At 39.6% G+C, this 12022-nt stretch overlaps 1 protein-coding gene across 14 annotated transcripts in view; it reads left to right on the forward strand.

The window, feature by feature from the left end:
* GREB1L (GREB1 like retinoic acid receptor coactivator) overlaps positions 1 to 12022 on the forward strand; it is a 136756-nt gene that overhangs the window by 85530 nt on the left and 39204 nt on the right. For 9 of the 14 annotated variants that reach the window (XM_040547820.1, XM_040547824.1, XM_040547822.1 and 6 more), the window contains 6 exons: positions 1932 to 2069; positions 5532 to 5666; positions 7636 to 7773; positions 8108 to 8227; positions 9833 to 9970; positions 11767 to 11952. In XM_040547820.1, the coding sequence (XP_040403754.1) occupies positions 1932 to 2069; positions 5532 to 5666; positions 7636 to 7773; positions 8108 to 8227; positions 9833 to 9970; positions 11767 to 11952 (855 nt within the window). The remainder of the gene's footprint in view (positions 1 to 1931; positions 2070 to 5531; positions 5667 to 7635; positions 7774 to 8107; positions 8228 to 9832; positions 9971 to 11766; positions 11953 to 12022) is intronic. The other 5 variants (XM_040547817.1, XM_040547818.1, XM_040547828.1 and 2 more) reach the window with 2 other exon arrangements.

The raw sequence follows: 12022 nt of genomic DNA on the forward strand, positions 1-12022 counted from the left end.
AGAAGAAATAAGATTCCTCAGTCTGCTAATTCTTTTCTCTACCTAAAGCAAGATGACTCACAGCCAGGGCTCTGGCATTGGCTTTACATTTATATTCATCTTAGCAGGTGCAATTCTATCCGGCTAATGCCTGAGGATAGCCAGCACACCATGAGATTAAGAAACCTCAGGTCACTGATCTCAAGGAAAGAGGAGAAATCTCGCATACTCTTGCCATTTACAGTGTGTTTTACACGTGGGCTTACCCTCTACCCGTGCAATATTGTTAATGAATCTGCTAACGAGAATGACATTTGTGACCCTGAGGCAAGGTAACCACGGGGTCTGGTATTGATGGATGCACGATTTTTGAGTTAGAGCCGTACTGAGACTTGAAGAGGGAACAGTTTACCTACTCGCTGCCTGCTAAACTGGTATATATGCAGGCTGCCTGTATCCCTCGGTAAAGACAGTTTGAGCTGGTGCCTCTTGTTCCAAAGAGGATGATGTGAGGAGAGGAGAAGCTCCACAGGAGGACTGACACACATCTGAAGAGTCACATCCTCGTGTGAATGGCAACAGGACACCAGAGAGATGGTTATCACAAAACTGTATGAGTAATTGTAGTACTGTATCAGTTTGGGGTTCAAAGGGATCTTGCCTTCAGCTGCTTTTCTGTTACAAGTATCATTTACTACTACTTCAGAGTGGATGTGTTTTTCAGCTGCTTTTTCCTTTAAAACTTCAGAAATTTAATTTGGTAGCCTCTTTTTGAAGTTCCAAATACTGAAAAAGGAAACCTTATTTTATATTAATTTTCCATGAGTTATGAAAGGGTTTATCCATGCAATACAGTGCAGTCTGATGCACTATTTAGCAAATTGTTTGTGGGAACATTTTGTGCTGCCTGGCAATGTTCATATGCAAGACTACTCATGACAATCTTGATCTTTGCTTGGTGAGAAAGTGTAATTTGGAGTCACCCTTCATTTTGTTTCACTGAATGTAGATTCTGTTTTGATTGCAGGCAATAATTTAGCTACTAGCATGTTGACATACACAGGAGAAGAACAGAGCTGGCTTTGGGAATGTTTTCTCTGAACCCCTGATGTTCACGCACTTGGGGTTGGTGTGTGACCTGGTAAATGCTGTCAGGGGTAACACACACGAGAAACTATTTTAAACCTCCTTCTGATCACAAATGTGTGGAAGAGGTAGATGCAGGGCTAGCTTTTGATTATATGCTCATTGCAAGTATTTTGAGAACCTACAAAAGTTTAGAAAATTGACCAAGAATTGATCTCATGGGTATTGATAGGCGCTATCCCCATATTGATTCCATCTATCCAGGAACCCTTTGCCCTTTCCATAACATTAAAGGTCTAATTGGAAGAGAAGCACTATTAAACACCCTCTTCTCTTCAAAACAAAACCTGATTAGATCTTGGTTTAAAAAATGGATTAATGGGAGATATTCGAAGTCACTTTCCCCTCCCTCAACTCAGTTTTCATCCAGACAGACGTTCCCAGGGACAGGATCTCCCTGAAGATTTTCTGGAGACATACTAAGAATCCATGTGTCAGCACAATTTTCCTTCTAAAGGGCAACATATGATGGCTTTTATAAAGGTTCTGCCACAGAAGTCGCTGAGTGTTTCCTGGGACATGTCCAGTGCCTTCAAATCTCTTGCAAGCTGAGAGCTGAGGGCTCTTGCCATTTTGCAGCATCTGGTCTCTATTTGCCCGGCACTCTCAGCGGCCCCCGGGGAGGTTTTCTTAATTAGAAGACAAAGTTGACTAAACTGCTTGAGCTGTATTTTTGTTGAATGCTGCCATTTGCTGCTGTTTGTTGTACGTGCTGGATGTATGCTTTTATAACATTTTGTCACCTTCCGCCACGGTGTTGCTGAAGTTTCCAACTGGAAGGCAGGCCTTGTTAATATGTACTGTAGCTGCTTCGTTTGCAGAATGTAGAAGCAGGCAATCATCTGCTGCTAGCCTCTCTGCTAAACCAAATTCTGCGGTGTCACCGTCCACGACCCCAGAGGGTGGATCAGCTAATGGATACAAATCAGGGTTCACTCAGACAGGTAGGAGCTGAAAGTGCTGTAAAGATAACCGTTGGGGGTGGTAAGTTACCTCAGATATCGTTGGTTTAGGGATGCCATAAATAAGTGGGTGTTTACTTCAAGCCATGTGTAGATTACAGCTGGGAGCATACCTTTCAGAGTTGTCTTTGTGAGAGATTAAGACCCAGGTGAGGTTGAAGATGAGCTTAGTTCTCATAAGAACACTCAATTAAAAAAGCATTAAATGATCTTTTGATTAATTTATTTGTTTCTTTGTTTCCTTTTATTTGTTTAATTCATTTTTTGTGGATCTCAAAAGATTTGAATCACATATTTATAGTGGGATGTTAGTACATAGACTAGGGTATTTGCCTTGAAACGGAAAAAGGTCTCCTTTTGGGCTGAGGGGGACAGCTTTTATTTATGTATTTGCTTATTTGTTTATTTATTTAAATTGTATTTCACACATGGGTGTGCTTAGTAAAGCAATTTCCCCATGCACATACAGTTGTTTCAAGTTACATGAACTAGCATGCATCTCATACGTGCTTTCTAGTTCTGAGAAGCTATTAATGACGTACTTAATCTAGGAAAAACAATAAAAATCAAATGGACGTTGGCTGACAAAGAAGCAGCATCTTCAATTTATTTATTGCAAATAGCTAAGGTGCTTTCTTTGAGCTTTTGTTCTCACTGTTTCATTGCAGCTTTACCTATGCTGTTTTATGTTTTTGTGTCTGTGCTGTTTCTTGAAAAATTAAAAACAGAAAAATAAAACTTTGGTTGTTGTAATTGGTTGATATGTGTGTACCACAGCATACATTTCTCCAGAGGAGTATGAAATGCAGATGAAAAAAACAAGCTTGTTAAAACATGCAAAATTAAAAAAAAAAAAAAAAGCTATAAAACCATCACAAACAAAACCTGAACGTATGCATTCTTAAATTGGAATTGTAATCACTGACCAGTGTGTTCAGAGACCCTTTCCCCAGCTGGTCAGCCCTGGTTCTGTTCAGGAAGCTGTATGGCTTTAGGCTTTTGTTAAAATGTAATGAGAGTGTCATTTAAACACATCTGCATTTCACTGCGTGATCCATTGGCTTCCAGATCCCGGCATGAGAACCGTGCAGATGCATGAGAACCTATTTATTTGAAATAACAAGCGATCCAATATTTACACAGCTTTGTCTTCTATTGTACCTGCCGAGTTAATAGATACACCTTTTATATACCGCTTTCTCCTTATCACTCGTTGCAGTGCTATGTCTGCGTGGTTTTTCTGTGTCTCACTGTTTGTACTCTTAGGTCACAGTTGTCAAAACCTTTTCATCTCCTTCTATGGTTATCTTCTAGTGAAGATAATGCCACATTCATACATATGAATTCCCTGTGACCAGAGGAGGGGGAGGGCACCTTTTTTTCTGTGGCATGAATTCTGACGTGCATCACGCATAATGGTGCAGCTTTTTCTCTCCCAGGCTTGCATAGCTACTGGTACTTTGAGGTGAATGGTCTCTTGTTTTAAAATCAAAGTACTTATTAGAAAGTCACTTTCCAAAATTGTTTTCAGTTTTTTGTCAACTCGCACCCATTTTTCCCTTTAACCATTTCTGTTTTCTGCCTTTGTAAGCGAACAGTTAATCTCCACATTCTAAAAGACACCTGTAGGCAGGTAGTAACGCTGAGCACTGCACTGAACTGGTAATTCCATGATAGAAATCACAGCACAAGAGAGTTTTGCAACATCCTAGTTAAAGTTGACAGTGCAGTGTGGCCATGACACTGTAGTCAAGTGCTGCGTCCCTCTTTCAAAACGGCATGGGAAGACACAGTTCCTTTTACAAAGAGATGCGTTTTTATTGGCAGGGCAACAACGGCTGTAACTTCAGGCAGTATCAGAAATCCAGTTTTAGGTGGAAATGTAGAGAAAAAACTTAAATTCAGATGTTTAAAAGCAACTAGAAACAGGATTTTATGATAGAGAGTTAAACAATTTTAATAAGAGGTAGTAGTACAAGTCCTGCTGATGTATCAGTGTGATGTTTAAACATATACCAGCCACGTCTCATTTCATAGATACAATTTCAAGAAAACATTAGAATGAGAGAGAAGGGGAGGAAAACAACAAGACAAATAAACCTGACCCAAAGCTTCTGGACAGTTTGCTTTGAGAAAAGCTTTCTCATTAAGTATTTGCTGCATCGTATTTAACGAGAGATTAGCGTTTTCCTCCAAAGCCCGTGAGCTGGTGGTCTGTTTGTTAGCCATTCAGCATTTGTCCCGTGAACATGGACAAGGGTTTCTGCTGGAGCAGCAGCCAAGGCTTCTGCATTTGTTCCCCATCCCAGTCGCTCCATATGGCAAAGCAGACGCCCTCTCCATCCTTCTTCGCCAAATGGTGTGTCACCCGGGGGTGAATGTATTTGCCAGATCAAGTTGGTTTTCGCCTTCTGTTTTCTTTCCCTGGTTGTTTTACTAGGACATCTGTAGGTGAACTTAGCATACTTTGCCTACTTCGTGCAAACTCATTTCTGCACAGATGTTGAGGTAATGTTCTTTCACCTTGGTCATAAGTGTTTGGACTTGCCAGTGTATCAGCATCCCAATATTCAATTTTTCTTTGAAGTAAATTGCAGATATTAAATGCCTTTGTGCTTAAGCAGGGGTCTACATGCTGAGAGGTTTTGAATCTGTTACGATTTACATTTTTATACTGGGCAAACATTAATTTTTTTGTTGCTGTTGTTCAGTTTATCCATCCATAATTGTTACTTATTTGTTAATGCCTTGGTAAAATGCTCCAAGGAGTTGCTGTTTGTTAATTCATGCAAAGAGTTTGGGCTCAGCTACCTTTCATTGCTTACCCAGGCTTATAAATGGGCATACACTTTTCCTAGCCTTATAGATAGTAGTGCTGTAAGGTGATCTTCAGAGGTTATATATTTGATTTTTTTTTTCTGCCCTAAGTCACGCTTGTCTGAGACTGACAGAGGTTCAATAACTTGTTCTTGAAAATCTCATGTGATGGAGATTCCACAACCTTTTAGGCAATTTATTCCAAGTGCTTATTCCCTGTGCTTGCTGGGGGCAAGTCACATAAGCTCTTTGCCTATTGCTTTCTCATCTGTAACACAGGATAACTGTGTTTACTTGCCTATCCCACAGGGCTATTTTGAGGAGCAATGAGATAACTCTTTCTACAGTTAAAATATTTTTCAACTGTTATATGAATGCAAAATATTGTGAAAGAGATCTATCATGGGTTTAGTGTTTTACTAGATTCTTCAGAAATGCCCAGTAAATGTTTGTTACGACTCCTACAAGATATCCTTAGATGATCTCTTAAGCGTAAAATAGTTTGATTGCTTTGTATGCAGAGATATGTGTAGATAAATGTGTATGCATGTTTATGTATATATAATACATATATGCTTATATATACAGTTTTTAATTACTGCTTAGTTAAACATCATCTTTTTTCAGATTCTTCAGTGTTCAGTCCAGCAAAATCGTCTTCTGCTGTTAACTTAAGTGGAACTCAAGACCCGTCTCGGAACAAGAACATTGTGAAACCTTTGGCTTTGTCAGTACAGCTTGTAGGAAAGACATTTGCTGCAGGTAGCACTTTGCTTTCCAGGATAACAGAGCCAAGGGAATTGTCTGCTTAGCAGCAAAGAAATAAAGGAATCATCTTTTTGGTGGAAAAAGGAAAGGAAAGCATTCACTAGGATTCCTCAGAACCATCATATTCTGCTGGTCCTCTGCACAGAAATCTTCCATGTCTATTACTATCCCCAAACAGAGCCACACCTTGGTTTTCAGATTTGACATTCTGGTAAAAGTGCATGTCATATTCCTCTTGCACTTCCTAAGATATCTAGGAGAGCCAAAACATCACCTCTTGATATTACACAAATTCTTGTGACATTAACTGAGAGTCGTTCTCCTTTTGCAATGAGTATAGTTACTCCAGATGCATTTCTGTGTTGTATGTTTAATAAATTAAAAGCCTCATCTAGGAGGAAAGGCCATATGACATCGGACGGGTTGGAAAGTAGGAGAAATCTCTTCTCAGAAAGAGCAGTCAGGCATTGGGACGGGTTGCCCAGGGAGGTGGTGGTGTCACCGTCCCTGGGGGTGTTCAAGGAAGGGTTGGACGTGGTGCTTAGGGACATAGTTTAGTGGGTGGTATGGGTAGTAGGGTGGTGGTTGGACCAGATGATCTTGGAGGTCTTTTCCAACCTTAATGATTCTGTGATTCTGTATTTGCTATTTTATACAATATATATTGCTATATATGCATTTTACTGTGTTGGACCTAATGAATGTACCTGTATCACATAAACCATTAACATAGTTTTGTGTAAAATAGCAGAAAATACTGCTTTCAGGTAAATGAAACTAGTGTTTCTCCCTTCTGTATTTGAGTAAGAGAATTTATCATGCACAGAAATGACTTCCCACTATTTCAATTGCTTCTGGAATTGACCCATGTCCACCAGATCTGTCCAAACCAAATTGTTGACAAGGGAGTACAAATGGGAGCTTACAGTGGGCAAGTGCTGCTACTCAAATTTTGCTAACTGCCAACCTGAGAATCTTGAACCTGAATTTATTTGGCTGGTGGCTGCAGAGTTCCATGTTACAGTGTACTAAGCAAAACACCGTTATCTCAGACTCTCTGTTGTAGCCAACATCAGCAAGCTGCTGCACCATCTCCTGCTGTTGCTCCTGGAAATTTTCTTGGGAGCTAAATCACAGGGGGGGCTGGCAGATATGGAAAGGAGCCATAGTCCCTACTGGGATCCATGTCCCCTCTAGGCAGTTTATGCCATTTTTTTTCTCCTGAAAAAAAAAAAAAAAAAGAAAAAAAAAAAAGAAAAAAAAAAAGAGAGACTGAACAAGAATAAGAAGGGGCTCAGAAGTGTGAAGATAACTTTTTGTGATCCTCTGTTTTTGTAGTTTCATTTCGTGATCTGGATATAGTGGGGCCTGCCAGGGTGTCAGGCCTGCTGGGACTGGAGGATTGTCTTAGGCAGAGGTAGCAGAATTAAGCATGGTTTGCCTCAGTAACACTCAGAGCATGTGCACTTCACAGCAAACTGTCCTGTTTTGCCTGCCCAGTCTCCCATTCTAGGGCTTCAAATGAGAGCCCTGTAGTGACTCAGTGCGCATGGCACACGGACAACTGGGAGAAAAATACAAAGATGCGCCAGAGAGGCTTAGAAATCTTCATAAAATTAATTCATGATGGGCACTTTTTAAGATTTTCAGCATCTAAAAAGGTATCGTAAGCATCCCAGTGATTTTTTTGTGTGTGTAATTTTTTTATTCTGTTGGATTAGGGATTTTTTCTTCATCCTGTTCTCTCTGCCTTCAAATGTGGAGAACTTGTTTCAAGGTTAGGATTTTGCAGCGTGTGTCCAAATTATTCTCTGCCAAGTACTCTTCATGCTTTCCCTGGAGTGTGTTTCTTTCAGTCACGCATCTTGCCCTGTTCTTTTGTGTGTGCATGCTGCTGTATTATTTTGTTTGTTTGTTTTCAAGACTGTCTCAAGCCACACACTCTGTATTTTATTATACTCAGCTCCTCTTTCACTGCGTGCCACTGATGTTGCTAATGGAAACGCTAATGGAGGAAGAAATAATGTATTGAGTTCTGCAGTCTCTCGGCCAATGCCTCACTTGACCTCTCCTAGCCCTGGCTGTGCAGCTGGAGACCAAGGTAAAGAAAACCTCTGCTCTGTGTCCCTTTTAAGCTGCAGTGGCTGTTGAACCTGAAATTCGTGATTTTGTTTTTCTTCCCATCATAGCTGTTTCTGCAATTCAGTCTTTACAGGTCCTTTTGGTTTCTGGCATGACTGCTAATGACGACACTGTAGTTTACACAGGTAGAAGCATTTCTCACATCATAGTCTGCCTTCGTGTAAGGCTGGGTGTAAACCTCTGGAACTCTGTAGTGTGAAACCAGCTCAACACCACTGTGAAATGGAAATGTGGGCTGGAGTCAGGTCATCTGGAAGAACAGCATTTAGAATTGTTTTTGCTTTTCTTCACAGCATCAATGTCCAGTTCTGGACCACCAAAGAAACGTCATCGGGGATGGTCTCCTGGCTCCCCAGTCCCTCCTCCTGGCTTAGTGGTACCTGTTCCTGCAATTCGACCCTCAACTAGAACAGGTAAAACTTGAACGATACAGATATTTGTAAAAATAAAAAAAATATAGATATTCTCAGCCAGATAGTAGCCCTGTGTTCCTTCTCTTAAGGGTTGCATAGAAGACATAACAGAGCTTGCTGAAGTAGTTAAGGGCACCATGGAGAGTTTTTCACATGACCCAGAGAAGCACACAGTTGTTCTTGTTTCTGCAATCTAAGGTGGTACAATGGGAAGGTGAAACTCCTGGGGGAGAGAGAAAAAAGGAGGATGAAAGTTATAAGGATCTAAACCTAAGTTCCCCAAAGATAGCTCAGTTCTTCTGAAATTGTGCAGGTGTATGTTTATATGAACATGTTTAAAGGATTTCCATTAGCCTTCTACTTGAATACAGTGTCTCCATCTGGTGTGGCATGCTACAGAAACAGCACACTCAGTTCTGGTGTAGGAAAGATGCCTTTATGTAATTCTGGCCTAACCAAGGACACTGATGTTCCCTAGGTCATCTTTGCTTAGAAGGATAAAGTTTGAGAGACCAAATAGCTCATATGTGTGGAAAAGGGATAGACACATCTAGAAGGGATGTGTAATAGCACGATGTGAAATAGGATTAAATATAAATATGTGTGAATAGTCATCAGCGTGCATGTAGGTACCTCTTTATGCGTAACTACTAATAAAACCGTTCACTGTTTATGGACTTCGTAGTTGTGAGATTCAGAATAGCTGGTAAAGGGGAACGTACAATTGCTTACTGATCTCTCTGTAGAATAGGAGAATAAACACCCAAGGAAGAAAAAAAGCACATTTGTCATCATGCACAATATGTTCTTAACTCTGCTTTGGAGGACTTGCATGTGGGATGTTTTGGAACGGACTTTCAGAGATATTTATCGCGGGAAGAAGGGTTACACGGTAGTGTAGGCCTGCCTGCTTGAGCAACTCAAATCAATCACAGCTAAAATGTATGCATGCATACATTTATTCATGCTGCCTGTGATGTCTTCTGTAGATAGCATTGTTTGAAAAATCTGTTACAAACAACCAAATGAAGCCTGAGAAACTTCTGAAGGAGGTCTCACACTGAAACCTGATAACAGATGACAAATTTTTGCATTTTGTTTCTTTTTACTTGTGAAAGCTGCTTTTGCACTTTCATGCCTAAAGCCTTTTTTTTTTTTTTCCTTCTAACAACTGTCTAAGGACATCTTTGAGATTTTGGCTTGTATTTTCTTTCCTAGCTACATATGTTCTAGGTCAGAAGTCAGAGCAGTCGCTTCCCTTTTATTGACAGGTATTATTGAGAGGTAGCCGCTGTCTTAGAGGTGGTGGCCTCTTGGCTTAGTACTTGGCTTTGTTTGAAGATGCATATTCAACCTTGTGTTTTCCTCTGTCATTCCCACCAACAATACAGTGGCCAGAAACAGTTTTATTTTAGGGGTGGGTCTACAGGAGGGTATAGGCTCTTAATTTAAATTACTTAAAACTATAGCAGGAAATGCAGAGGCCTCTTGAATTTTATTACAGTTTGTGATCTGGAGTTATTTATTTTTTTTTATTTGTTCATACGGCCAAATCACAGTATGAGCCTTTTAGTAATGGAAGCTTCTCTTTTCTTTATTTTATAGAGCCTCTTTTGTCAGTCCCAGTTCCTCAATCCATGTTAACTGGAATTTTACAGCCTCAACCCATCCCGGCAGGGGAGACTGTAATAGTTCCTGAAAACCTGCTGAATAACTCGGGAGTCAGACCAGTGATTCTGATAGGTAAGTCTTACACTGGGGAGTCAAATCCTGCATTTGACAAGTGCATACTCCCCTAAGAGAAAGGTTTTTTTTTTGTTGTTGTTTCTTTTTCTTGGTTCTGACATTCAGTACAGTATGTAATCGGTTTGTCATGGATAGTTTACTTAGTTGCTCAACACTTAAAATTGAAAGTTTGGAGGTTTCTGAGAGGACCTGATTTGCAAACGGGTCATGATGAGGTCAAATTGATGCAAAACCTCTGGCCAAACTGAAATTTTGTACAAATAACATTTTTGTAAAATCCAAGAATAGAAATATTTCCATGTAATGAAAATAGCTTTCCAGTGTAAACAACTTACAAAACAAGAAAATATTTCCTGTATGATCCGGATCTTGAAGCCCAGGGATTCTGCATGAGAACCAGAAAATTGTTATGTCCCGACTAATCAGAAGTGAATCGTACTAACTTTTTGTCTTTTATAGTCCATAAGTATTGTAAGTGACTGAGATAACAAATCAGGCTTTTAAAATTCTTTAGCTCTATGAAGCACATTGTTAACCCTTAGAAAGACATTGGCTTTTACTTCAGAAGTATGATTTGTAATGTGAATATCCTTTTCAAGCTGAGCAATAAGGGCATAATATATAACAGAGGTGGTTTGGCCAGTACTGCCAAAATTTTGAGGAGTGATTTTTTTTAACTCCTTAAATCTCTTTTCAGTCCAGCATGATACAGCTGCTTGTATAAAGTAGCTTTAGTGTTAACAGAAAATGCCTGTCAATACAGTCCATGGAATAATTCATCATTCATGAAGACATAGAGAAGTTCTCAGAGTCCTCACTTACAGAGATAATCCTAATACAAGCAATTTCAAAAGAACTAAGAGGGCCATCTACCCTCAAAGGGTAGTAAAACCCTCAAGGCTAGGGTTACGCTTCTTTTGGTTTGTTTTGCTTAGTCTTGTTTTCTGGACGCGTATTCTGAAGTTCTAGCATGGTGCTTGAATGTTTTCAGAGAAACGCTTCGTTATTAAAGATGAGGGTGTCTGCAGTTATCAGCTTAAGTGCAAATTGAATGCAGCCCTTAGGCTCTTGGAGAGTTGCCAATGAAGTCCTCAGCTAGGCTAAATGTTAGTGTCCCTGAGAAACAGTGTCCTATTAATAGTACAGAACCAGATGTACCCAAATGGATGGGTTTGGCAAAATCTGTGTGGAAATTTTTTTTTTTTTAAAGGAAAACATTCTCAAGGAAAAGAAGAGTTAGCCTGTTTTCATGTGCTTTGCCTTACAGAACAGCATGTTTAGTTGTTGATGTTTATTTAACCTGTGTATGAAAACAGAACATAAACATGGAAAAAAATGCAATTAATCATGGCAATACTGCGGTAGCTGAATCAATTATAATGTTACTGATGCTGTTTTCATAATGTTAAGATCAATGTTCTTTTCCTTCCATTGATTTTTGGGTTTTGTACACTCTATTATGGAGAATGTGTATTTAAAGGTCAGGTTAAGACCCAAACAGATATTATTCTCATCTGTATTTGGATAAAAATAATTATTATCCCAATGGTATGTGGTTATCCATAGCTTTTGCACGTCTTTGTGATCACTTGTTTTAAAAAAACAGCAAAGGAGCAGTGACCTATTTCATTTATTTTATAAGCAATTATGACGTCAGGAGTGGTCACTGATGCCGTATGTTTTTCAAGGTAACATTTAGGAGAAGTTTGGAAACTTTTATGTAGTGCAAGACTTCATGTAATGGATTATCTTTCAATTTCTGTGTTTTTTGTTTGTTTGTTTTTTTATGAAAGGTTATGGCACTTTACCTTATTTCTATGGCAATGTCGGTGATATTGTTGTGAGTCCCTTACTGGTGAATTGCTACAAGATTCCACAGCTGGAAAACAAGGATCTGGATCTCCTGGGTTTGACCAGCAGTCAGCTGCTAAGTGTGGAGAACATGATACTTTTAACTATTCAGTATCTTGTACAACTAGGTAAGCAGCTTGTCCTAAGTGCTTCAGTTTTCATTTCTTACTATCCTTTTTCTCCCCACCCTTTTTATTT

Source organism: Cygnus olor, chromosome 2 (assembly GCF_009769625.2).
Source record: "Cygnus olor isolate bCygOlo1 chromosome 2, bCygOlo1.pri.v2, whole genome shotgun sequence".
Lineage (NCBI taxonomy): Eukaryota > Metazoa > Chordata > Aves > Anseriformes > Anatidae > Cygnus > Cygnus olor.